This window comes from Ursus maritimus, unplaced genomic scaffold, assembly GCF_017311325.1.
Source record: "Ursus maritimus isolate PB19 unplaced genomic scaffold, ASM1731132v1 scaffold_36, whole genome shotgun sequence".
Lineage (NCBI taxonomy): Eukaryota > Metazoa > Chordata > Mammalia > Carnivora > Ursidae > Ursus > Ursus maritimus.
The window spans coordinates 1759925-1784395 of NW_024426230.1; the positions used below are offsets into that span (position 1 = coordinate 1759925).

General features: G+C 57.8%; 1 protein-coding gene across 1 annotated transcript; it reads right to left on the reverse strand.

The window, feature by feature from the left end:
* Nucleotides 1-3598: 3598 nt before the first annotated feature.
* Nucleotides 3599-23171, reverse strand: LOC103681068 (myosin-7). Its single transcript, XM_040620902.1, has 38 exons — nt 22971-23171; nt 22530-22673; nt 22091-22247; nt 21883-21910; nt 21187-21295; nt 21011-21103; nt 20844-20907; nt 20390-20488; nt 20055-20158; nt 19287-19425; nt 19076-19194; nt 18815-18964; nt 18389-18559; nt 17490-17799; nt 17332-17345; nt 17151-17210; nt 16711-16798; nt 15952-16069; nt 15700-15823; nt 15305-15441; nt 14814-15069; nt 13963-14205; nt 13637-13813; nt 12720-12865; nt 11506-11596; nt 10411-10800; nt 10059-10185; nt 9714-9832; nt 8765-8961; nt 8059-8244; nt 7839-8014; nt 7578-7702; nt 6690-6998; nt 6259-6462; nt 6008-6133; nt 5551-5826; nt 4577-4672; nt 3599-4446 (listed from the first exon to the last, which is right to left on the reverse strand). Exons 1-38 carry the CDS (start codon nt 23169-23171, stop codon nt 4189-4191), a joined length of 5931 nt encoding a protein of 1976 aa, XP_040476836.1. The 3' UTR covers nt 3599-4188.
* Nucleotides 23172-24471: the final 1300 nt, after the last annotated feature.

Below are 24471 nucleotides of genomic sequence, written 5' to 3' on the forward strand. Positions count from 1 at the left end.
CCTCTCTGACCCGAAGCCCCACAGTGCTAGGGGATGGGAGCTGGAGCCGGGGTGCCCAACAAGGGGAATCTACTACCCCGCTCCATGACTCAGTTTCCCTTTGTTAGGAAACAGATGCCTGTGTTACCCTCTCTCTGCACAAATGCAGTGCCTGGTTTCCTTCTGTTCCCCAAATCTCCAGGCGGGTATCCTCCTGGGGACTTGAGGCTGTGCTGCTTTGGGGACGCATCTGGAGCCCCTGGCCCCTCCCGCGATGCTCCTGATACAGTGGCCACCGTCTATCCTCTCAAAGGAGAAGGAATTCATGCCACCGCAGCGGATTCGCCCTCAGACCCACCGTCCTGCTCTCACATATCGACTTGACAACCACACGTCCGTGTGCATTCAGAGCCACACACATGCAGATTTTTCACACTTACACGCTTATGATTGCAGATTCTCCCACTTGCTGTTAGGCACACTGATATGCACATTTGCACACCCACATTCACACGCAGAAGTTTTACCCTCCAGGGCTCCTGGTGTGGGACAGGGAGGGGGTGGGGAAAGGCAGGAGGCGTTAATCCTGGGAGGAGAGGTGGGGGTGGGGGCTGCTCCCTTCCGCCTCTCTGGGCTGCCAGAGGGTGCAGGTGCTGCTGAGGCTGGCTGGGGCGCCTGGCAGGCCCGGGGATTTACACCAGTGGGGCCCCAGGCTCTGCATTCCATGGGGTGGGGGTGGGGGGCCCTGTAGTCCGTCTCCCCCTCCTCAGGTAGAACTCTGGTGTCCTCTCCCAACCCTCCTGGGGCTCATACTCACATGCCTTTCCTTGCGGGTGTCCCCGAGTGCCCCAGGCCCTCAAGGCCCCCCTCCCTGGCCTCCAGTGATGCCACCTCTCAGAGGCAGTGGGTGTCGGGTCTTCAGCAGGCCGTGCCTGGTATGACTAAGTGGACATTGTGTTCAGGAAACAAAGCCAGACTCCCCTGCTCTGGCTTGCCCCCACACCCTCACACGCAGGAACACTCTCCCAGCTCCCCCCTCCCACCCCATCCACTGTCACCTCTCAATATAGCTCTAGAGTGTGGAGGTGGGTAGGACAGACAAGGGTCAGTTCTCCGGGTAGGAAGGTTTCCATTAAATATGTGGCTTTTCCCCCAAGGTCCCCAACTCCTTAGGACCCTCCGCTGCCGCATTACTAGACTCAGGAACACACATCTGTTCCAGGGGAGTTGTCTCCCATACCCAGTGTCCTTGGTCGGGGGGGGGGGAACCTGTGTCAACCCCACATCCATATCTCCTGCAGGTACATGCACCAAAATGTTACCCCCCAAGGGATGCAGACCACCTGTCCCCAGCTCTAGGTCACTTGAGGCCCCGGCATGCAAGCTGGGGGGTGAGCCCAGTGCGTCAGTGCCCGGTTCCCATTGCCCTGGGGAGATGATAAGGGGCTAAGAACACCAGGTCAGGCTGGGTCAGGTCCAGCCGACAAAGACCAGGCTTTGTCCTCAGGGAACCCTGTGTTCCGAGCAGGCCAGGCTCAGTAGAGGTGGAGTGGCGGGTAAGGGGTAGGCAGGCTTTCCCACTGCACTGTCTCCAATGGAAGGAGGAAGAGGGAAGAGGTTAAGTCGATTCCAGGGCTCTGCTCCCCTGTCTGGTCCATTTCCCTTCCTCTTCCTCCCCATAGGTCCCCTCCTCTCCTCAGGCTCTCACATCCATCCCTGCGCTCCGTCCCCCCTCAGCTGCCTCCCACAGCAACATCTCATTATGGTGGAAGTTCTGGAGTTCGAGGGCCCCGGATGGAGCCTCCTGCCACAGGTGAGGGGACACCAGGTCGCCACACTGTGCCTGGCTCCCTGGATCTCTGTCTGTCTCTGGCTGACCTCCCTTTCCCTCTGCCCCGTTCCCTGTCTCAAAGTTGGGCCTGGCCTCCGAGTGTCCCTGGAGCCAGGTTTCTGGCCATCCTGGAGGTTGACATGCTGACGTTTCCATGAGTCCTGCTTGCTCTCAGCCCGACCTCTGCTCACCCTCTGCCTGTCTCAGCTCTGCCTGGCGTCTTGCTCCCAGGTCTCTGTCCACCCCTCTCTAATGTCTCTACTCCTGGCCTTGCCAATTTTCTTCACATCTGAAGGTGCCCCAGGATTTCTTCCCTTGCCCAGCGGGATCCCTCAGCTCCTGCGGCATCTCTCTGCAAAGTTCACCCTGCCTTTCTGCTCTCCCACCCGTGAGCCCCCTCCTCCTGCCTGTGGGGGGCTCCTCCGTACTCCCCGCCTCTTTCCTCTGCTCCCACAGTCCGCTTGCGTCCTCGGGGTTCCCCTAAATCTCCCTTTCCTTTGCTGACTTCCTCACTGCTCCCCAAGTCCTTCCTAGGAAGAGGAGTGGTCCTGGGGAGGGCAGATGGAGGGGGCCACGAGGACAAGGGTGGGAGCCTGTGGATCTTTCTGAGGCCTCCTCACTGCTTGTATCTTTTCTCTCTGTTGGTTCCCATGGCCCCCTGGCCCCCGGTTGCTTGAGGTCTCTGCCCCCCTCCACTGCCCCCCTCCTCAGTTATCCCCCCTCTCCCCACTTCCCCCTCCTCCTATTCTCTGATTCTTGCTGGGATGGGCCCTCTTCCTGGCTGCTCAGAATGAGGGCTGAGGAGGAAACTGGCTGGGGTGGCTGTGTGGTTGGGTGCGGGAGATTCAGTCCAGGGCTGAGCCAGGCCTTCCGGGGTTCCCAGGGGGTGGCTGACAGCCCCATGCCTTGCGAGCTCCTGCCTTGCTGTGGCCTACAGTGCCAGGCCTTCCCTCAGCAGCCCAGGTGTGGCGGTGACTCTGGGGGGCTGGGTGTGTTTAGTTTCTCCACTTCCCAGCCCTCTGCCCTCCAACCAGTCCTGCTCACATGGGACTCTCCTCTCCGCAGTCCCTCATCTGCCTGCCTCCCCTCCTGATGGCCGCCATAAATGGGCCGAAGATGCCCCCTCTTCCAGCAAGCCCATATGAGGAGGGTCTGGGGAGAGGAAGTTAGAGCAGGAAGAAGTGCAGGAGAAGAAAGGAGCGCTGTGGACAGAGGGGGATCTGAGGGGGATCTGAGGAGGGTGGGCTGAGGGTACAGTCTGGCTGCGGTGGGGTGGAGGCCCTGGCCTCAGGGTGGTTGGAGACAGTGGTGGCTGTGTCTGCAAGGGAAATGGGCTGCCGCGGCAGGGCACATCCCTGTCCCTTAGAGAGCTGCCCGAGGCTGGGGCTTGGGGCTCCTTCCCCACACCTCTGAGGGCGTCCCTATACCTAAGCCTCTCCCGGCGGCCCAGCCCCTGTGCTGCTGGTGGTGCTGGGGGTAGGGTCGGTCCGTGTAGGTCCAGAGCAGATGGGCTCCACAGGCTCTAACTCTCCTTGCACCCCGAGGGGATGGTCTCTGGGCCAGGGAGAGGGCTGGGAGGAGAGGTATCACCTGCTGAGGAGGAGAGGAAGGGGAGCGTCTGGGCCAGTGCTGCACCCAGGATGCTCGGAGCCTCTAGGGCGCTCCAGGAAGGCCTCCTTGGGCTGTCTGTGAAGCGGCCCCTCGTCCCCTGGAGCCCCACCCCATCCCCCATGTTCATGTCCCTGTGGCTGGCGGGCGGCGAAGAAGAGTCTGGAGGCAGGATCTTGGCTTCAAGGAAAATAACTTTATTCTGCTTCCTCCAAAGGGGCTGCTGTATAGGCTCTGGAACTGGGGGCTTCACCAGCACCCTCAGGACGGGGCAGATCAAGATGTGGCAAAGCTACTCCTCATTCAAGCTCTTTAGAAAGGAAACAAAGTCCAAATTAGTTCTGGGGAGGTGGGTGTTGGGCAGGGACGGGCACAGAAAACAAAGGGGAGATGGGGCACCCGATGGGGTGGAGGGCCACTGTGGGCCTGTGGGAGGCCCCTATGGTGGTGAGAGATGTGTCCTAGGGGTCGGTGTGGAGGGGTCAGGGCTCTGAGGTCAGCCAGAGGGAAGCTGCTTGGGTGAGGAAAGGGGGTCCTCTAGGCGGGCCACCTTAGGGCTGAGTTACTAGGCTCTAGGCCCAAACTAGGTGAAAGACGAAAGGAGACCAGCAGTTGCGGGGAACTGGGACATAGTGGGTGTGTACAAATTGGGGTCTTCTAGGGTTGCTGACCACCCTAGGGCTGGGATTCACAAAGCATTGAAAGTTAGAGCTGGAACAATCTTAGAAGGCACCGAGGACGGCATTACCTGCCCTCTGGGGCTTCAGGGTTCAATTGTGGGGGGTGAAGGGAGAGGAGGGATCCCTGCCATGAGTGGGCTCTGTCTGAGGGGCACTGATGCTGGCGGACGTGCTGACACGGGGCGACCAGTGAGGCCCAGCGGAGGGACCCACCTTGGCGCCGATGTCCCGGCTCTTGGCCCGCAGCTTGTTGACCTGGGACTCGGCGATGTCCGCCCGCTCCTCGGCCTCATCCAGCTCGTGCTGCACCTTCCGGAACTTGGACAGGTTGGTGTTGGCCTGTTCCTCCTGTGGGGGTTCAGGGATGGGGAGGATGAGGTGAGAGGAGGCCAGAGCTTCTCTCAGCCTCCTAGCTTCCGGGGGGGGGGGGCTCCCCAGTGTTCCTCCTCCAGGCCCAGTCCCTAGCAGGGCCACTCACCGCCTCCTCGGCCTGGCGCTTGTAGGCCTTGACCTTCAGCTGCAGCTTGTCCACCAGGTCCTGCAGCCGCAGCAGGTTCTTTCTGTCCTCCTCCGTCTGGGGGTGGGGTGGGGGCGGTGGGGGGGTGGGCGTGAGGAGGGCGTGGTCATGCTAGGCGGCATGCCCCTCCCTCAGCTTGTTTTTACCGGAAGTAATACCTACTCTCTGATCTTCAACAAACTCTTGCACACTTCTTGTAATTTTTTACCACAAAAAACTACGAATATTTTTAATGTTTTGCTTCAGGAAAGAGTCTAGGGAGCTGATGGAGTCCTGAAATTCTGCACAAAACCATGCACGTGTGCTGTTCCAGGGAGGAGGCCCTTAGGGGTCCTGGGGCCCCAGGCAGGGTCAACTCTCCTGTTCTAGAAACCAGCACACACTGGCAGGAGCACTGGGACTGCATCATGCTGAGATTTCCCGGGCTGCAGGGAAATGACACAGACTTGATCTAAGGACATGTGTGTATGAAGACGGTAACCTTCTGGATTGGAACAGAAGCAAAATCTAATTAGGGGTCTGATTCTAGAAAACAAATCAAAAAGTTTTGAGATTTGTTGAATGACTTTGGGGTCGTTTTTGGTATATTTTGGTGGTCATGGAACCCAACTGGAGTTTAGAGACATACTTGCTTTCTGGAAATCTGCTGGGTGAGCTCTGCCTGGAGCTCTGGGTGTTGTCCCCAGGGGGCAGACGGAGGGTGAGGTTGGAGGCAGAGCTCCCAGGCCAAGAGGCACAGAGATTGACCTCTAGCCAGGGTACAGTCGGGGTAGAACAGGGCTGAGCAGGGTGGAAACGGGGCAGCCGGGGGCTGCGCTTCCACTCCTTGCCCTGGAGGAGGCTAAGAGAGATCACTTCATTCCTCTCGGTGGTATCTCCCTGGCTTCAGGCCGTAGTGCAGGGGATCCAGCCCAGAGCGGCCACCATGCCCGCACCTGGTAGGTCAGCTCCTTGATGCGACGCTCACTCTTCCTCATGCCCTTGATGGACTCCGCGTTGCGCTTCTGCTCGGCCTCCAGCTCGTTCTCCAGCTCCCGCACCCGGGCCTCCAGCTTCTGCAGCTGCTTCTTGCCGCCCTTGAGGGCGATCTGCTCGGCCTCATCCAGCCGGTGCTGGAGGTCCTTGATGGTCTGCTCCATGTTCTTCTTCATGCGCTCCAGGTGCGCGCTGGTGTCCTGCTCCTTCTTCAGCTCCTCCGCCATCATGGCAGCCTGCAGACACAAGAAAGGTCTAAGAGAACAAGGCCCAGGGCCTCTTGTCCTTCGAAGGTCACTATTTTCCTGGCCTGGTGTTTGTTTCCCAAGGCCCGCCGCTCCCGCCGCTGCATGAGTCAGCTCGCCAAGGCTCGGGGGCCTGGCCTGTGGTGGGGGCGGGGGGGGAGCGGGCACTCACGTCGGTGATGGCCTTCTTGGCCTTCTCCTCGGCGTTCCTGCACTCCTGCACCGCCTCTTCCACTTCCGTCTGCAGCTGGGACAGGTCTGCGTCCATCTTCTTCTTCTGGTTGATGAGGCTGGTGTTCTGAGGATCAGAGAGGGCAGAGCACGAAAAGCACTGAGCATCCACGGGGAGGGTGCTCTGAGACCTCACCCGCGGGGTCCTGCCAGCTGTGCCTCCCTCCAGGGCCGCGCCGCCGGGCCGCTCACCTGGGAGTGCAGCAGCTGCACCCGCTCGCTGGTCTCGATCAGCTCCTGCTCCGCCAGCTTCCGGGAGCGCTCCGTCTGCTCCACCACGGCCCGCAGCTCCTCCAGCTCCGCCTGCAGCAGGTTGTTGCGCCGCTCCACGATGGCGATGTTCTCCTTCAGGTCGTCGTTGGCGCGCACCGCGTCGTCCAGCTGGATCTGGGTGTCCTGCAGACCGGGAGGGCGGGCACGCCACAGGGGTTGGCCGGGGCCCATCAGGCGGCCGCGGGGCGAGGCCGGCTGCCGGCCGGGAGCATCAGGAGGGGGTCGGGCTGTCCCCGCAGGAGCCGGGAGGAGCCCGCTGCCCGCGCCACCGCCCAGCGCGGCCGCGTGGACGCCAGCGCGCACTGCGCGTGCGCGTGCGGCGACGTCCCGCCTCGGGAGCGTCCCCGTACCTTCAGCAAGCTCTGCAGACCCTTGACTTGCTTCTGGGCCTCCGCGGCCATGCGGTTGGCGTGGCTGAGCTGGATCTCCATCTCGTTGAGGTCGCCCTCCATCTTCTTCTTCACCCGCAGGGCCTCGTTGCGGCTGCGCGTCTCCGCGTCCAGCGAGGTCTGCAGCGAGTCCACCACCCGCAGGTGGTTGCGCTTGGCCTGCTCCATCTCCTCGTCCTTCTCCGCCAGCTTGCGCTCGATCTCCGCCTTGATCTGGTTGAACTCCAGCTGGGCGCGCAGGATCTTGCCCTCCTCGTGCTCCAGGGAGGCCTGGCAGGGGGTGGGGAGAGAGGGTCTGAGGCCCACTGTCAGGGCACGGGGCGAGGGACAGGGGTCTGTCCATGAGTCACGGATACAAAGTGAGTTCGAGATTGAGATTAAGTGGTTCAAAGAAGCAGAAGGAGGAAGAAGAAAAGAGAATTTAAAAGAAAAAAAAATAGGCTTTGGAAAGGTGGTTCAGACGCTCACAGAGGAGAGCGAGCTGTGAAGACAAAGAGGAAAATGAAGAGAAAGGTGTTGCCAAGGAAACGGAGGCAATCAGGCACAGAATGTGAAAAACCCCAAAGTGGGAGGCAGAGGCGGAAAGGAGAGGGGAGTGGATCCAGGAAATCTTGTCTGAGATGTAATGGGTTGAATGTGCGAAGGAAATAGAGTGACCTATTCATTCGTTCATTCATTCATTCATTCATGCCACAAAATGTTTGTTGAGGGGCTGCTATGTGCCAGGCACTGTTCTAGGCTCTGAAGATGGACCAGTGAACAAAATGGACAAAAAGGAGATGAGAACAGGGACCCCAGCCTAGGGCTTCCCCTCCCCCCCCCCCCCCCGGCCACGCCCTGCACACACACCTCAGCCTCCTCCAGGGCCGACTGCAGCTCCAGCTTCTCAGCCTCCAGCTGCTTGCGGACCTTCTCCAGCTCATGGATGGTTTTTCCACTGGAACCCAGCTGCTCGGTCAGGTCGGAGATCTCCTCTGTGGGAGGGGCCGGGCCACTCAGCTGGGGGCTGCCATGGTCCAACATGGGGGGCACCCGTCTTGGAGGCCCTGGGTGGTGCCCCATGAGGAAACTGCCCCCAGCCCCTCCCTGGCCTCTCAGGCCCCAGCGCACCCTGAAGGTTCTTGTTCTCCCGCTTGAAGGTCTCCAGATGCTCCAGGGACTCCTCATAGGCGTTCTTGAGCTTGAAGAGCTCTGTGCTGAGGGAGCGCGCCTCCTTCTGCGAGGACTCAAGCTCCGACTGCGACTCCTCATACTTCTGCTTCCACTCGGCCAGGATCTGTGGGGACCTGGCTCACTGCGCAGCCCTCATCCCTAGCCCCAGCCCCCCAACCGCCCCTCCAGGGCCTGCCCAGGCCCCTCCCCCGGGCTCCGCGCTGCGTTGGAGCGCTCCACATCCACCATCAGGTCCTCGATCTCATTCTGCAGCCGGTGCTTGGTCTTCTCTAGCGAAGAGCACTTGGCATTGACGGCCTCCACAGCCTCCTCGGCGTCCTGCAGCCTCTGGGCCAGCTTCTTCCTGCCCAGGGTAGTGGGGGTTGGGGGATGGGACAGGGTGGGGAGGACGGAGGGTGTAGATTTGGACAAGGGGAAACAACGTGAGTATTCTAGAAAACAGTCCTTGAAAATTCAGAAGCGTTGTTGGAGAAGCTGAGGAGAGGCCCCAGGAGGTCTGAGAACGGGGCTGGCAGAGGGTCTTGGTGGCACACTGTGAAGACCCACAGCACCCAGGAGGGCCTTCCAGGTGGTCTCCTCTGACCCTGGGCCACTGCACTTCCCCTGTCACAGCACCCTGCCCCTGGAGGGAGCACTCTGCCCTCAGACAAACCTTTTGTTCGTCTTATATTCGGATGAGAAACATAACGCGAGCAAAAAGCTTCCCTGAGAGGAGAAGGAGGTGGGGCCCTGGACGGGGTTCTCCTGTGTTGTCAGAACCTGGCCAAGCATCCATCCCCGGTGAGGAATCTTCGCAGCATTGGGCTGGGTTGTGTCCCGCCTGCAGAGGGGCCTCAGCTAGAGGCGGGCCGCCCGGGACTCACTTGGCCTCCTCGAGCTCTTCGGTCCTCTGGATGGCGTCCGTCTCGTACTTGGTCCTCCACTGGGCCACCTCGGAGTTGGCCTTGGACAGGACGCGCTGCAGCTCGGCCTTGGCCTCCGTCTCCTCCTCGTACTGCTCCCGCAGCAGGTCACAGTCGTGCCGGGCTGACTGCAGCGCGTGGGCCAGCGCGTTCTTCGCCTGCGAGGGAGCGGGCACCGGGAGGAGGGCTCAGCTTTCCCCAGAGTACACCCCAGTCCTTGTCCATGTCTTCACCCTAATGTCTCCAGCCTCCCTGGGACTTCCCCTATCTCTAATTCCCCGGGGGATACGGAACAGTCTCCGGAGGACGAACAACAAAGAGTGTGCATGTGGCCCCGCACTGTTCACTTGAGCCATGCCCAGCACTCCTTGCTCCTCACTGGAGCTTGCATTACCAACCTCAACCCCGTCGACGGGGGAAGAGGCAGCGGATCAGAGAGGCGAGGTGGTTTCCTCAAGATGACCAAGCTCTGAGGGGCAGGTTAGGATTGGAGCCCTGGCCTTTCTAGAAGGTCTTATTCTTTCCCTCTTTTGTTCATGAGGCCGGCAAAGTGCCCCAAACAGGCTCCAGTTTAGTTTCTTTCTCCAGCTTTCAGATTGTCCTGCTAATCCCAGGACCCACTTGTGCCTTTCCTGCATCCCACACCTGCATCCCGCCAAGGCCGCCATTCCTCCCTAGTGTGTTTCTCTCCTCCCCTTCTCGTTCCCCTGACCCAGACCCTTCTCCCTCCAGAAATGGCCGCAAAAAGGCAGAAGGCCTTGGCCTGGGCAACAGACTGAGGAGGCATGTGCTAGGCCCTGGGCTGTTAACTCCGTATGGAAAATGGGAGAACAACGGAAAGACAGCAAGCCTCGTTCTTGGGACCTGCTCGCTCCTTGCCTGGGCCAACTGGCCTGAGTCTGGGCCTCACCTTAACCTCCTCCTCCAGCTGCCTCTTGAGGTCCTCCAGCTGCTGGGTGTAGGTGAGCTTGCCTCGGGTCAGCTGGGAGATCAGGGCCTCCTTCTCATCCAGCTGCCGGGACAGCTCGCCTGGAGAGGCATGAGGGCACGATCAACTCTGGAAGGTCAGCCACCCCTCTGTCTCCCAATCCCCTCCCTTCATCCTTAGGCCCATTCTCTGGAGAAGTGTGTATGTGTGTGTACATGTGTGTGTGTACACGTGTGTGTGTACATGTGTATGTGTGTGTACATGCGTGTGAGTGTCTACCCAAGGCTGGGTGGCTCAGGAAGTCAGGGGACATGGGGTGGGGCTCACCGTTCTCGGTCTGCAGCTTGGCCCGCTGGCTGGTGAGGTCGTTGACAGACCGCTGGGTCTCCTCGGCCTTGCTTCGGTGCTCGTTCATCTGGTCTTCCAGGGTCCGGCACATCTTCTCCAGGTTAGCCTGAGGGAGGAAGGGGAGTTGTACGATGGATGTGGGGGGCACTGAAGGGTGGAAAGGGGTGCAGTTACAGAAGTGAAGAGGAGAGGCATGGAAGGGAGAGGATGGGAGAACAGGGTGGGAGAAGGGAAGCAGGAAACTGAACCGTCAGAGAAGAGAGGAGACATGGACAGAAAGTGGAGGTGGGTGGAAGGAATTGGGTGCAAGGACGGTGAGCAGGCGGCCCACCTTGGCCTTGATGATCTGCTCCATGTTGGAGGTGACATCGTCCAGCTCCAGCTTGAACTCGCTCTTCTCCTTCTCCAGCTTCTGCTTCACGCGCTGCAGGTTGTCGATCTGCTCGCTCAGCTCGGCCACGCTGTCCGCGTGCTTCTTGCGCAGGGCTGCCGCCGTGGCCTCGTGCTGCAGCGTGGCCTCCTCCAGGTCCCGCCTCATCTTCTGGAACTCGGCCTCACGCTTCTTGTTCATCTCGATCTGCACGGACGTGGCCCCTCCGGCCTCCTCCAGCCTCTCGCTGATCTCCTCCAGCTCCCGGGACAGGTCTGAGCGCAGCTTCTCCACCTTGGCCCTGGCGGTGCGCTCGGCCTCCAGCTCCTCCTCCAGCTCCTCGATGCGAGCCTGGCCGGGGACACGGAGGGCTCAGACCCACCGCCCAGAGCCGCCCATCGGAGCCCCCACCCCAGAGCTCTAGAACATTCCTGGCCTGTCTGGAACAGCAAGTCTTTCCAGTTCTACTAGGAGAGAAGTGGGAATAAAAGGATTTGGAGAAGATGTTTTGGACAGCTGAACTAGCCTTCCTTTAGGCCAGAACATTATACATTTTCTATCGGAAAGAAAGTGGTTGAAGTTTACTGTTTAAGAGGGACAAAGAGACCTGTGTTCTAGGGATATTTTAAGCAAAAACACAAAAAGTTTAGAGTGAGAGAGCCATGTTTGTCTAAAGACCTAACAAGCTGTCTGCTCTAGGGGTAAGAATCAAAGTTACAGACTGTCAGGGCTAAAGGGATCTTGAAAGCCACTGGTAACAAGGGAGGACACAGAGACCCAGATATCTGGAGTGGGTGCCCCACCGTTGCCATCTAAATCAGAGTTGAGACAGGAAGCCAGGATTTCTGTCCCCTACACCTGTGACCTTCAAGTTCTTTTCCTATGTCGTCCTTGGCTCACCCAGCCCCTCCCAGGAGCCTTCCATGGGTGCACTGCGGTAGCTTAGCATGTCCCTTCGTGGACACATAGCAAGTTCCTGTAATGCTGGGGGGGAGGGCATCCTGGAGGAGAGGGTGGAGGAAGCTGACCACCAGCCCGGGGCATCCCACACCTTACCTGAAGCTCTTTGAGCTTCTTCTGCAACTGGCTGCCCAGGGCCTGTTCATCCTCAATCCTTGCGTTGAGGGCATTCAACTCAAAGTCCTTCCTGTGGGGAAGGAGGGAGAGTAAGATGAGGAAGATCGGTTGGGCAGCAAGAGGGCCCACCAGTGGTTGGAAATGGTAACACAAAAAAACGGAGAGCAGGATTTCATCAGAAAAATAGCATCTGGGGAGGAGGTAGGGTCCCTGAAAATGTAACGCGTGCTGAAGGACTGAAGTCCAGCAAGAAATGTAATGGGCAGAGCACCGCAGGCAGAGAGACAGGACCTGGACTCTGTGGGACTTCCTCTCTGTGGTCCTGTAGAATGACGGCATTGCATTAGATGGTTTCAAAGGCCCCTTTTCGCTCTGATGGTCTTTAATTCTATCACTGTTACTTTGGGCACTTTGGTTAACCTCTCTGAGCCTTCGTTTCCTCTTTGGTAAAGTGGGCCTCAAAATACTATCCTTAGACGGTGGTTCGGGGATCCTTGGGATCATATATTCCCTCCTTCTTTCAACACATGGTGTGCCTGGGGGAGCGTGAGGGCTCCTGGGCAGACACAGGCCCCATGAGGACGCAAGCCTGATGATTCTTAGAGCCTTTCAAAGTCCGGACCCTAAAGCCCCATAAGATCCTTGCTGATCCAAATCTACCCTGCGGGCTCAGTTTGTCAAGTGTGGGAAGTGGGTCTGTACATCTTGGTAGGGCTTGCAGTAAGAATTGGATGCATAGGTTAATCAGACCCCGCACTGCTCAAGCCTGGCGGCTGACCCACTTCTCTGTGGTCCTCGGGGCTTTCTGAGAAGAACCTGAAAGGCCTTTCCTGAGAGGCTTTTGTGTGGAGCCTTCCTCAGTGTTAAGCAACTGGTCTCCAAGGAGACTTGTGTGTAGAAGGAGGCAAGCTATCGGTTTCCATCCTTCTTCGCTGCCCAACAGGAAGAAAAGGCTTGAGGGATCCAGGTTAGGCTTGTTGCCAGGGAGGACTGGAGGGCCCTGCTGCCTGTGTCTGGGGGAGGAGAGCCCTCTTCCTGGAGGCCTCTGCCCATGGTTTTGCACCCACTGATGGAGGCTGCATGAGGCTGTGTGGCCTCCGAGGATGGGCATCTTGGGGCAGTTGCAGTGTCACGGGGAGAACAGGCTGCCGAGCCGGGGAGGAGGAAAGGCGCCAGGGAGGGGCACACGCTACTTTTTCAGCCGCTCGTCTAGCTGCTGCTTGTCGTTCTCCAGGTCCATGATGCTCTCCTGGGTCAGCTTCAGGTCGCCCTCCAGCTTCCGCTTTGCTCGCTCCAGGTCCATGCGCACCTTCTTCTCCTGCTCCAGGGATCCCTCCAGCTGGTGGGGAGAAGGACCAGTGTGCCCCGTAAGACCAGTCATCCTGATTTGGTGATTTGGAAGTTCAGCCACTCCAGGTTTGGGGAATCCTAAGAGATGCTCAGGACTTGGAAAAGCGTCCCCAGAGTGACCTGGGGACCATGAGAGCGCCTAGCATGGAGGGACGGTCAGTAACTATTTGATAAATGATTTCATGAATGACTGTGTGATGAAACCCAAAGCTCCATTAGTTCATTCAGTGGGCTCCTGCGGGCCTGTGCTAGGCACTTCAGATGCGCAACTGAATCAATCCACGTTCTCACCTAAAGGCAGCTTACAGTCCTATGGCTGAGACAGATACTTCGATAATGGTAACATGGGTGATAAACGATCCAATGGAGATATGCACAGAGAGCTATCTGTGGAACAATGGTCGCTGAGGGTCAGATCCTGCTTAGAATATTAGAGGTCCAAAGATCCTCAGAGCCTCACAAAATTCCCAAAGAAATATATTACGTTCTTATGTGATAACTCTCTAGACCCTGTGGTTGAAAGTAGAGATATTGAAACTAAATTGAAAAAAAGGAAGTCCGTCTCTATTGTTGATCATATCAGTTGATCACACATGACTCATAATTGATCACCCTTCCACTTTTCTATTCCCCAGCTCCCTTCTAGAAAGGTATCAGGGGAGGGAACAGTTTCCAATCCCATCCTTCCAAACACACACTCATACACACAGACACACACATACAGCCATGGTATATCTAGGCCCTGTGACAATCTACTTACATCGTCCACCTGCTGCTCCAGCTTGACCTTGGCCTTGGTCAAGGTGTTGACCTTGTCCTCCTCAGCCTGAAGGTCATCTAGGGCCTGCTGGTGGGCCTCTTGCAGAGCCTTCTTCTCCTTGGTCAGCTTGGCGATGATCTCATCTAGCCCAGCCATCTCCTCTGTCAGGTTCTTCACCTGTCGACCAAGAACCCCGTCTCCTTTAGGGTCAGAGGTCATTGGCCTGGAGACATCTATGGGGATGTCCAGTGCCAAGGACCAGGACCATACCGTGGTCTAGGAATCCTGAGAAGACCTGGGCTGGGGCCAGAAGGAGCTGCCCTCACCTTGTTCTCTGTTGCATGCTTCTCTTTCTCCACCTTGGCCAGCGTCAGCTCCAGGTCATCGATGTCCCTCTTGAGCTCAGAGCACTCGTCCTCCAGCTTGCGCTTCTTGGCAGTGAGCTCCGCATTCATCTCCTCCTCGTCCTCCAGCCTCTCGGTCATCTCCTTCACCTTGGCCTCCAGCTGGATCTTGTTCTTGATCAGCTGGTCGCAGCGCTCCTCTGCGTCGGCCAGGTTGTCTTGTTCCTGAGCACAAAGCGCAGAGGGGAGGCTTTTCAGTGTGTGGGGTCCTCACCCTGGCAGGTGCAGGGAGAGGCTCAGCTTGTAGCAGGGGAGCTCCAGGATATCTCCAGCTGAGAGGAACCTCAGAAGGATGAGGAAGGAAAGAATTGCAGGACAATGTGATGGGAACATTGGGGGATGGAAGCAGAGAGGAAGGGAACCAGGAAGTCTCTTTACTTGGCCTTCCTCCTCTGGTCTCCTTCACCAAAGGGAAAGAACCGCATCTACTGAGGCCAGCACTTTGCATATTTACTGCCTGGTGAGACGGGCAGCTTTATCCCCCGTGCAGAGATGAGGACACTGAGACTCAAAGATAATGCATGGTTGCCTAGTTCAAAAAATTATTGAGCTGTGGCTCCAGCTTTCCCAAGTGGAAAGCCCATTTTTTAAAAGTTGGTTCTTTCCCCCTTCCCTTTTGTTCTCGAGAGGGACCTCCTTGGAGGTCTTTAGAGCGTTGATTCCAGAATCCCGTGTCTGTGAGAGGACACGGTGAGCTCTGGGTGGGGGGTGCAGGAAGTGTGGGAGCCGGGGGCTGAACAGGTACGTGAGCCCACGGAGGCCCGGAGCCTCACCGCCTGCACTTGGAGCTGGAGGTCGTTCTTCTCCTGCAGCAGGGACACCATCTTCTCCTCCAGCTCCTTGCGGCGAGCCTCCGACTTCTCCAGCGCCTCTTTGAGGCGCGCAAACTCCTCCTTCATGGTGGCCATCTCCTTCTCTCTCTCCGCGCTCTTGAGCAGGGGCTTGATCTTGAAGTAGAGTTTCATCCACGGCCAGTTCTTGACCCCCATGAAGGCCCGGATGTTCCACTGGATTATCAGCAGGGAGTCTCTGCGGGGGCCCAGCAAGAGGGTGGTGAGAGAGTCCCATCTCTCCTTCCTGTCCTGAAGCCCTGACTCCTAAGCGAAGCCCTCCCTTCCTCTGTGGTGTCCTGGCTGTGAGGCCCGCCCAGAGGAGCCCCTCCTGCTGGTCTGCTTGTTTCAAGTCTCGGTGAGCTTTCTCCTGACACTGCCCCCGAATCGGCCTAGGCCTTCGATGGCCAGGAGCCTCCTTTTGGAGCTCTCACCTGCGTTCCAGCAGTTTCTTGTACTCCATTCTGGAGAGCACACCCCGAGATTGGGCCTGGATGCGGGTGATGATGCGGCTCAGCTTCTCGTCCCGCATCTCCTCCAGCAGCCCCAGCAGCCCCGCCTTGAAGAACACCTGCGGGCAAGGGGCGGGTGGGCCGGGAAGGGAAAGAGTTCTTTCAAGGAGTTAACACCCGAGGAAAGAACTCAAAGAGGGAGGCCAATGGCAGCTGGAGCTGGGAGAGGGAATGATGCTGGGAGGTCCATGGGGAGGGGAGCATGCCTTTTAGAGATGGTTCTAGGATGACTGGTAAAAGGGAAGGAGCTGTGAGGTAAGGAGCCAAAGGACAAGACAGGTCTTTCTGTAATCAGCTCATCTCCTCCCTTCCCTTACCTTGGTGTGGCCGAACTTGTACTGGTTGTGGTCAATGTCCAGGGAGCCCAGAAGCTTCTCTGCCCCTTTCCTGCTGTCAATGAACTGGCCCTCGGGGATGGCTGCTGGATTCAGGATGCGGTATCTGGAGAGACAGGTGCCCCGAGTCACCCACGTTCTGCACCGATCTGCTCTGCCCACAGCATTCGGGGCCATCTGGGGACTCCCCTCCCCACCAAGTCTGCGCGGGCTCCCCCTGTTCCCTGTACCCACCTCTGCCGGAAGTCCCCGTAGAGGATGCGGTTGGGGAAGCCCTTCCTGCAGATGCGGATGCCCTCCAGCACCCCGTTACAGCGCAGCTGGTGCATGACCAGGGGGTTGTCTATCACCCCTGCAGCGGGAGGAGAGGAGGGACGAAGGTGTGGGGAGAGGACTGGACTCAGTCAAAAGTTCGGGGCTCTGATTCTGGCTCTGCCACTCACTAGCCAGCAACCTTAGCAAGTCACTTCATAATGGTCCTTTTTTTTTCCCCCCTAGCTGTACTCTTGAGAGTAACCAAAAGGTTTTCACATTCCTTCTTTTATGTTGTGTTTATTATCATAAGCAGTTGCCAGGGTGGTTATATCCCATTTTCTAGGGAAGAAACTAAGCCCAGAGGAGTTAAGCCCAGAGAGGTTAAGGCACTTCACCAAGGTCAAAAGCTGACCAGAGCAGAGCCAGGCCTTGAACTCAGGCCCCTGATGCCTCCAGCTCCTGATCAGTCAGAAAAAGGATAAACAATCTCTGTATGTCTCACTGGGGGTGCGTGCTGTGAGGCCATGCCCATGAAAGTGCCTCACAGGGCCCCCCCAAGCCATACTGTAAATACAAGGAAACGGGGCGGGGGAGAGTAGTCTGCTACCTCATGGGGGATGGGACGAGAGTCATTTGGAAACCACCATGGTGGGGGATTAGGAGATGGCTTAGGAGGCCCTGTCCCCAGGGCCTGGGGCACATGGGCAGCGGGGGGCTGGGCTGAGTTCTGCGCCTCACCTGGAGACTTGGTCTCGTTGGGGATGATGCAACGCACGAAGTGGGGGTGCGTGGAGCGCAAGTTGGTCATCAGCTTGTTCAGATTTTCCTGTGGCCCAAAGCGCAGGAGGGGAAAGTAATGCGAGTGAAGGAGAGAGAAGGAGGGAAGGGAGAGGAGAGGAAGGAAGGGAAAGAGAGACAGAGAGAATGAAGGAATGGCAGAGAGGATACGGAGGAGGGAGAGGTTGGAAGGCCAGAGAGAAAGTGAGAGTGAGATGGGAAACAGGGAGAGAAGAGGCCACCCAAGAAGGGGGAGAGAATGGAGAGGAGGAAAGACAAGGAGGGAAAGGGGCCACAAGGGAAGCGGGAGACAGAGGAGTCAGGCATGGGAACGGCGGGAAGGAGCAGGGCTGGTGGGTGCTGGGGAGCCATGCTGGGCTGGGGCTGGGGCACAGGCTTACCCTGTGCAGAGCTGACACGGTCTGAAAGGATGAGCCTTTCTTGGCTTTGCCTTTGCCCTTCTCGACAGCTGTGGGAAGAGAGTCAAGGAAAGCGACCTGAATGGACGTGTGGGAGGCCAGCCCTCCACCACAGACTCTTTCCGTCCTCGCTGGCATTTGACCTCCAGGCGACGGTCCTCACTGGGGGCGGCTCGGCTTCTCCACCCCATTCTATCTCACGGAACCTGTAACCTCAAGGCACAGCCCGACACGAAAGTGGTGGAGTGTCGCCATGGACTTGCCTCAGAACCACGGCAGAAACCCTGCTCCTTAGTCCCCAGGGTTCCTGGCTCTACTCACGTGCGTCGGCCCCCAGGTAGTTGGCAAACAGGCTGCTGAGCAACTTGAGCGAGGACTTCTGGTACAAGGCCACCACAGTCTCGTTGAGCGGGTCCTTGTTCTTCTGCAGCCAGCCCAGGATGTTGTAGTCCACGGTGCCGGCGTAGTGGATCAGGGCGAAGTGGGCTTCCGGCTTCCCCTTGATGTTGCGTGGCTTCTGGAAGTTGTTGGACTTGCCCAGGTGGTTGTCATACAGCTTGGCCTTGAAGGTCATGTCAGTGGCCTTGGGGAACATGCACTCCTCCTCCAGGATGGACATGATGCCCATGGGCTGAGGGTAGAGGGGAAGGTATCACTGAGAATGCTTCACGTGGATGCTGAAGGATCCTGCTCTGAGGTCAGTATTTGCTTATGGTGATGCCCCTTTGGGAATTAAGGTACCAGGCTCAGCTTTGAGGACAGTTATCATCAACTTGCACCTGTCCATGCGTTCCCAAGGCAGAATTCTTTGTTCGATTTCAGAGGGAGCTTTGTGAACGTCTGGGAATGTGGGTGGTCCAGATGCTTTACACAGCACTCCATTGCCCAGACCCCTGAGATGCTGGGGTTGAACACAGGTGCAGTCTTATGATTCCCTGCCCCACACCCAAACCAGGTTAAACCAGGGTTGTTAAACACACTGGTATGGGAGGATTCCTGAAGCTGCCCATCCTCCCCGTGTCCATTCCCAAACCCCTAGGACGTCCGCTCTCCCTGTGCCCCCCTGTCCTGGGTGGTCAGGACAACACAGGGCTCGGGACCCAACACATGTTCCCTAGCAGGGAGAGGGGCTGCCATTTCGACGGGGGCATTCAAGTAGGGTGGGATTGGGGCGCTCAGGCACTCCATCTGGGACGCCAGGCGGCGGGGGGAGGCCGCACCTTCTCGATGAGGTCGATGCAGGCCTGCAGGTCCATGCCAAAGTCGATGAACTCCCACTCGATGCCCTCCTTCTTGTACTCCTCCTGCTCCAGCACGAACATGTGGTGGTTGAAGAACTGCTGCAGCTTCTCGTTGGTAAAGTTGATGCAGAGCTGCTCGAAGCTGTTGAACTGCAGGGGCGGGGGCGGAGCAGATCAGCCGGGCAGGGGTTGGGGGGGCCGGTGCGGTCAGCCCGGCCCGCGCCCAAGCCCAGCCAGGGGTGTGGCTGGTCCCCTCCCCCGTCAGGCCAGGGAGGGGGAGCTCCCCTGGAAGACGGGACGAGGCGTCTGCCACCCCTGAGCCCCACTGCCTTTCCCGCGACTGGCCACGATGGTCACAGGTGCGAACGAGTGAGGCACATATGTGCCTGGGCTCCCCCCACTCACGTCGAAGATCTCGAAGCCGGCGATGTCCAGGACCCCTATGAAGTACTGGCGTGGCTGCTTGGTCTCCAGGGTGGCATTGATCCGTGTCACCATCCAGTTGAACATCCTCTCGTACACGGCCTTGGCCAGTGCCCCGGTGGCATACGCCACCTGGAAGGTAAGGGAGAGACCAGATGAGCAGATTAGTGCGGAGAGTGAATTCCAAAGCCCCCACTGCAGGATGCCAGCCCCCTCCCCATTTATCTCCTGAAGACGACCCACCTGCTGGACATTCTGCCCTTTGGTGACGTACTCGTTGCCCACTTTCACCCGAGGGTGGCACAGCCCCTTGAGCAGGTCGGCTGAGTTCAGCCCCATGAGGTAGGCGGACTTGTCAGCCTCTGGAAGGAGAGGACAGGCAGCCAAGTTGGTAAAGGGATGATTCCTCTACAGGTGTGGCCCACGGCTGCCCCCCAGCATCCCAGACCCCCACCTTCGGTGCCATCCGGCTCGGCCTGCTCCTCTCGCTGCTTCTGTTTGAACTTCATGTTTCCAAAGTGCATGATGGCACCTGTCAGCTTGTACATGGAGTTCTTCTCCTCTGAGGTGAAGCCCAGCACATCAAAGGCGTTCTGTAGGCAGACCACACATTGGTGGAGCCCAGAAAAGGACGTATGGCAGGTAAACGAGATCCCTCTTCAGTAGGAGGGAGAGCTTCTCTCCTGAATCCCTGTAGCTTCTGAGACTCCCATGCCCAGTGAGGAACTCCAAAACCAAGATGGGAGGCACAAGAGCAGGATGGTGTGCCTACGGCCCCAGATCTGGCATCAGCGGTCAGAGCTGTCCTCTGAAGCTGCTCTGGTTACCCACTCAGGTTTTCGACTTTTGTCCCTCTTGTAGGCCCCACACTTGCTTCCCTGCTTAAACCTTCCATACCTGTCTGTATCTAGTCTTCACCGAATAGCCTGCCCCAACCCCATAGCGACACCTTGACCCTCCCCCTTTCCCTTGGTGATGCCTTGCTTTTTGGTTTGTCTGCTTCTCTGTCCCATGGTGTTCAGCCCTCTCTGTCTATTTGAACACCAAATACTGGCCACCACATCTCAACACACCCATTCCCCAACACATCCCGGTCATGGGGCATGTTCTGGCCCTTGGGGAGGGTCATACCACTTTGAATAACAGAGAGACAGCGTCTCCGGTCTCATTTACCCCTCACTGCCAGTCCCCTCACCTCTCGACCAGGTTCTCACACACTTACATCGGTGGCCATGAGCTCCTCAGCGTCATCAATGGAGGCCACCGTGGTCTCTCCTTGGGAGATGAATGCGTAGTCATAGGGGTTGTTGGTGATCAGCAGCATATCTGGGAGAAGATGTGATGCGGATAGGACACAAGCCTCTGGCCGTCAGAGGGGCTGCCTACCACAGCACAGGGCTTGCAGGAAAGCAGGTGACAAGGTTTAATGTGGTCTCCCATCCCACAGAACTGAATCCAGCAGCTCCGTAAACCCAGGGCCTGCCAGCAAGCAGCGACAAGCAGAGGGGACCAGGTTGCCATGGAGATCGTTGGTCTCGGTTGGTAGCTCTGACTCACCCAGCAGCTCAGGCTTTTTGTTAGACAGGATTTGGTAGAAAATGTGATAATCTCTCTCTGCTTTCAACTGGAAAATAACTCTGGATTTTTCCAGAAGGTCTGTGAACGGTAAGGGGAGAAGAAAGAGAGAAATGTGGGGATTTGGGCACAAGGAAAGAGAGGAAAATGAATGACAAATGTAGCAAGCAAAAGGCGGAGGAAAAGGAAGAGACAAAGAGAGAGGCTCACACATAGACATGAAGAGACGGAGGTGGAGAAAGATTAGAGGACGTCTAAGAGGGAGATGAATATACAGACCCAAAGACACAGACAGAGACAGAAAGAGAGCGAGAAAGACCGAAAGGCAGAGGCCTAAAGAGAGACACAGATGGAGAGACAGAGAGAGAAGTGAGAGAGGTTGGGGTCACAATCACATAGAATGAGGGTGAGCTCAAGCCAAGTCCACGGTACTCACAGGTCTCTATGTCTGCAGATGCCAACTTTCCAGTTGCCCCAAAATGGATTCGAATGAATTTCCCCTGGGGAGATGGAAGAGGCCAGTGATGAGTTGAGGCAAGGCTCATATTTGACATCATCTATCCACCAACGCAAATCCCAAATCCAAGGTCAGGGACTACTCACGAAGCGGGAGGAGTTGTCATTCCGGACGGTCTTGGCGTTGCCGAAGGCCTCCAGGGCGGGGTTGGCCTGGATGATCTGGTCCTCCAGGGTGCCCTGCAGAGGTCAGGAAGGATGGCGGGTGAGAGGCCTCCCCTTCCCTTTTCTCAGCGCAGGCCCGTGGAGGACAACAGGCCTACCTTGCCTGGGGTCTGCTCCTTCTTGCTGCGATCCCCAATGGCGGCAATCACAGCGAAGTACTGGATGACCCTCTTGGTGTTGACCGTCTTCCCGGCCCCGGATTCCCCACTGTTGGGACAGTCAGGGCCTCATTAGGCAGTGAACAGACACTGCCTGAGACGAACAAGCCTCAAGTTAGGAGAGAACGTCTGGTCCTCCTTGACAGTGGGAGCCCCCAAAGCAGGAAGCTGCCAGGTAATGTGCACCCCGAACACACATGGGATCAGGGGAGCACCAGGAAGGGTGCCACAAGGAGCCGCTGGGTTTGGGCAGAAGGAACCTGGTCTTAGCTGGGCAAGGTAAATGTGAGGAGATGGGCCTGGGCCCTTTCGGGAGAGAATGGGTGAGGTTGGCAGAATGCGGAAGGATTCTGAAGGGAAAGACGAAAGAAAACGAGGAGGGGATGAAGACACGGTGATACTAGGCTATGGATGAGTGAGCGAGGAGTTGGAGGAAGGTGAGCGTAGGGAACGGGAGAGGAAAACTCCAAGAGCGGTGGGAAGCAAAAAGAAGTGGGGAAGCAAAGGCAAGGGTAAAGGTCACAGAAGAAAGAAGAGCCGGCATAAAGGTGGGGGGACATGAGAACTGCGGGTCCATGCATAGGGGCTAGGGTCAGGGAGCTTCTGGAAGGTGAACGGGTTACGAGCTGCACTCACGTGATCAGGATGGACTGGTTTTCTCTGTCTGTTGGGAGCAAGTGGGGAGGAAAGGTCAGGAGCTACCCAGGATGCTCTTGCCTGGTGTCTACCCACCCTCTCTGCCCCACCTCCGGGCCTCCCTCCAGGCATGTCCCAGTTGCCCAAACCAACTGTGCATTCCCTCCCATGCGGTTCCCGAGAAAACCCTGCCGCCGAGGCCTGTCACCTGTCAGCATGTACTGATAGGCGTTGTCGGAGATGGAGAAGATGTGGGGCGGCGCCTCGCTCCTCTTCTTGCCCCGGTAGGCGGCCACGACCTCGGCGTTGTACACCGGCAGCCACTTGTAGGGGTTGACGGTGACGCAGAAGAGGCCCGAGTAGGTCTAGGGTAGAGAAGGAGGGTTGAGGTGCTGGTGATGAAGAGGGAGGAATGGCGGGTTTCAGAACAAGAGAACAATGCCAGGAGGGGAAGAAGAGAAAGGAAAATCTATGAAAGCACTAAATCTGGGTAATCCCAGCCTTGGGGGTGTGAGAACCGAAGTGGAGATGCAGGGGCTGGGATACAGAGCCTGGACACGAAGAGCAGAACCCTGCGGCTCCAGGAGGTGGGCCGTTGGGGAGGGCGAAGCTACTAGACTCGGAGGGGTCCCGGATGGCGCTCTCACGTAGATCATCCAAGAGGCGTAGCGCTCCTTGAGGTTGTAGAGCACGGCGGGCTCGTGCAGGAAGGTCAGCATGGCCATGTCCTCGATCTTGTCGAACTTGGGCGGGTTCTGTTGCATCACCTGGTCCTCCTTCACGGTCACCGTCTGCAACAGTCCCCATGCAGGCCCTCCTGTCAGCCCTCCCTCTGCCCAGAAAGGAGTCAGGCGAGTTCTAGCACAGCGGTGTTCAAGAGAGAAGGACCGGGATCGTAGGGAAGATAGACAGGATATTAGGAATCCAAAGGGCTGTTGGGGGGGGGGGGTGGATCCCTGCCCTGAAGAGGGGGAGATTGGCCTGCCCTCAGGTCTGCATGGGATGGGTCCTGGTGGTACCCTCTCTGTGTACTCCAGCTATGGGGGGGAGGGTCCAGGAGGGCCTCTCACACCAGCCTTGCCACCTACCTTGCCATGCTCGGTCTCAGCGGTGACTTTGCCACCCTCTCGAGACAGAATTTTGGCCTTGACGAACTCCTCTTTGTCATCGGGCACAAAGACGTCTTTCTTGAGGTCAAAAGGTCGGGTCTGGGCTTCCAGCCGCTCCTTCTCTGACTTGCGCAGGAAGGGGGCGGCGGCCCCAAACGCGGCCATCTCCGCGTCCACCATGGCTGCGCCTGCAGTGGCCGGGAGTGGGAGAAGATGCTAGCTGCCCTCCCGTCCACCCACCCTCCACGCCCTTCTGCGGGCTTTCTCGCCTTCAGTGGCAGCCCCAGAGCCTATCACCATCCTCTTGAGTCAGGGGTGGGTCACCTTGCACCTCTTTTTCCTTGAGCTGATCCCTCAACCCGAGAATAGCCTAGCAAACCTGTCAGGGCAGAAAGGGAGGCCAACTTTTGTTTGGACTGGGGCTTTCCTAGAGGAGGGAGGAGCGTCCTGGGCTTCTCTGGAAGCAGAATGCTAACTATGTCCATCTCTAATCCTTGTCCCTCCCTGGCTCTTCCCCAGTCACAGGCAAGGGGCTCTTGGTTGCCAAGACACACTCCCCAAGGCAAGGCAGAAGCTAGAGTCCCATAGCCTGGCCTTGGGGCTGTCATGGCCAGTCTTCCCGGATTCCCCCACACTCCACATTCAGCTTTCCTTACCTCGGGTTATTGAATGTGTGTACTAGATGAAAGGGGCTCAAGCCTGCAGGGGACCTGGAAAGAGGGAAAGCTGTGTTAGGGCCACCTCCCCGCTGCTCCCTGGCTCTGCCCTTCGGCACTCACCCCTCCCCCAGGCCTGAAAACAGGTGGGGAGTGGTGGCCAGCTTCTCTGGTCCTGTCCCCTGTCTGGCTTTCCAAACACTGTGGCCCTTTCTCCTGAGCAATAATTCTAACAGTTTCCTGATGTCTATTCTTTGTCCTCGAACTTGGGAGATGGTCCCACCCTTGCCTATACTCACCTAGTGAAACTTGACTACTTGGAGCCATCTGAGAAACAGCTAATGGTCACATTTGTTCAGTGCTTTACAGTTTCCAAAGCCCGTTTATGCACACTCTCTTACTCAATCCTCACCCCATTCTACAGATGAGGAAATTAAGGTTAAGGGGTTTGCTTGTCCAAGAACACATAACAAGAAGTGGCGGAGTCAGGCCTTGAACCCAGGCCTCGTGACTCCAAAGCCAGTTCTCTTCCATCCTGCCCCCATTGGACTGTCAGTCTTGGTGGACACTCTCGGAGAGGAGACCCTCGTAGGCACCCTCTCATAGGCACACCCATCACACAGCCGAATGCCCTCCACATGTCCTCTGACGAACACGCACGTCTACTGCTCGTGCACACGCCTCATACAGACCCGCTTCCTGCCTACACCTCGCCACACACACCCTCCCAGGGTGCCATCACGCCGCGGCAGCAGACACGCACGTTAAGTATGTGTACAGTATAAAAAAGCCCAGATCGCTGGATGTTCCCAAGTACACAAAGA